General features: G+C 57.8%; 1 protein-coding gene across 1 annotated transcript; it reads left to right on the forward strand.

Moving 5' to 3' along the window:
- Positions 1-618: 618 nt before the first annotated feature.
- Positions 619-1,635, forward strand: BBK36DRAFT_1087858 (hypothetical protein; the record flags this gene model as incomplete). Its single annotated transcript, XM_024888977.1, has 4 exons — positions 619-659; positions 760-974; positions 1,061-1,464; positions 1,537-1,635. Coding segments are annotated over 4 exons (759 nt in total), but the record flags the coding sequence as incomplete, so codon positions are not given.
- Positions 1,636-1,637: the final 2 nt, after the last annotated feature.

A 1,637-nucleotide genomic window follows, 5' to 3' on the forward strand; every position in this document is an offset into this window, starting at 1 on the left:
AATACGGAGATTGAACTTGATGCAGGACAGCACTCGTATAAACCGACAAGCTCAGACAAGGAAATCTTCCACTTTCAGAGTTCTCTAACAGCGATCATCATCGTACCGACCATCAGATAGGGACATCACGAGAGGAAATACCAAAAGAATCGGAGAGCAAAGACATGAACCTACCGGAGCACCTCCCGAAGTTCTCCAACAAACAAACCTACCCCACGGCCCTTGTTCCCCCGCGCTACGGGGCTCTTTTTGGGGGCGCATCTTCCATTCTCCCAATTTTCTTCCTTCTTAGTGACCTTACCTGAAGCCCCCCCCAGCTCCATTTTACCCCGCCGAACCGCGGGGCTTTGCGTGCGTGCGTGCGAGTTGCGAGCTCAAAGAGCAAGCATTGGACCACCTCATACAATTGACGACGATATTAATCCGCGCTTTCTCCAACTTCCTTCCTTTACTGGATTCTCTCCTTGTTCTGCAATTCTTTACTTTTTCTTCCTCTCTTCTTCAAGTTTTCTTCCTGCAATTCATTGTCTGCTCTAGATACCCTCCCCGTCGGTGCAATTCGCAGCATCTCCTTCACGTCTTCATCCCCTCCTTTCTCCATCTCACATCACCACCAAAATGAGCCGTCCCAAGGTCCTCCTCCTCGGCAAGATTGACCAGTAAGCTCACCATATCACTCTCTACATGACTCCCCCTTTCCAGCTTCTTCTCCAGACCAAAAGCCATGCGACGACACAACAGCTAACGTGAAGACACCAGCGCCCACGACGCCTGGTCAACCATCGCCGACATCGCCGAGGTCATCAAGCCCAAGTCCACCAACAGAGCAGACTTCATCGCAGAGTGCCGCTCCGGCGCCCTCGACGGCATCAGCGTCGCCTACCGCACCTTTGACTCCGTCTCCGTCACCGGCAAGATTGACGGCGAGCTGCTCGACGTCCTGCCCAAGACGCTCAAGTTCATGTGCCACAATGGTAAAAAAGACACACACACACCCCCCCAACTCCTCTCCCCTTCTCCCACGGAATTGTGCTAACCGTGTCGATACAATGCAATCCAGGCGCCGGCTACGACCAAATCGACGTCCAAGCCTGCACCGCCCACGGCGTCCACGTCTCCAACACGCCCACCGCCGTCGACGACGCCACCGCCGACGTGACCATCTGGCTCCTCCTCGGCGCCCTGCGCAACCTCCCCATCGGCATCCACGCCCTGCGCGCCGGCAAGTGGCGCGGCAACCCGCCCCCCGCCCTCGGCCACGACCCCCAGGGCAAGATCCTCGGCATCCTGGGCATGGGCGGCATCGGCCGCAACGTCGCCGCCAAAGCCCGCGCGTTCGGCATGCGCATCCGCTACCACAACCGCTCCCGCCTGAGCCCCGAGCTCGAGGACGGCGCGGAGTACGTCGACTTTGAGACGCTGCTCCGGGAGAGCGACGTCCTGAGCTTGAACCTGCCTCTCAACGTACGTGCTTTATACACCATTCATACCACCACACCCCCTCTACTTTCTAGTTTCTAACAAACAAACTCCCAGCCCAAAACCCGCCACTCCATCGCCGCCCCCCAGTTCGCCCTCATGAAGCCCGGCATCGTCATCGTAAACACCGCCCGCGGCGCCGTCATGGACGAGGCCGC

The sequence above is a fragment of the Trichoderma citrinoviride genome (assembly GCF_003025115.1).
Source record: "Trichoderma citrinoviride strain TUCIM 6016 unplaced genomic scaffold BBK36scaffold_187, whole genome shotgun sequence".
Lineage (NCBI taxonomy): Eukaryota > Fungi > Ascomycota > Sordariomycetes > Hypocreales > Hypocreaceae > Trichoderma > Trichoderma citrinoviride.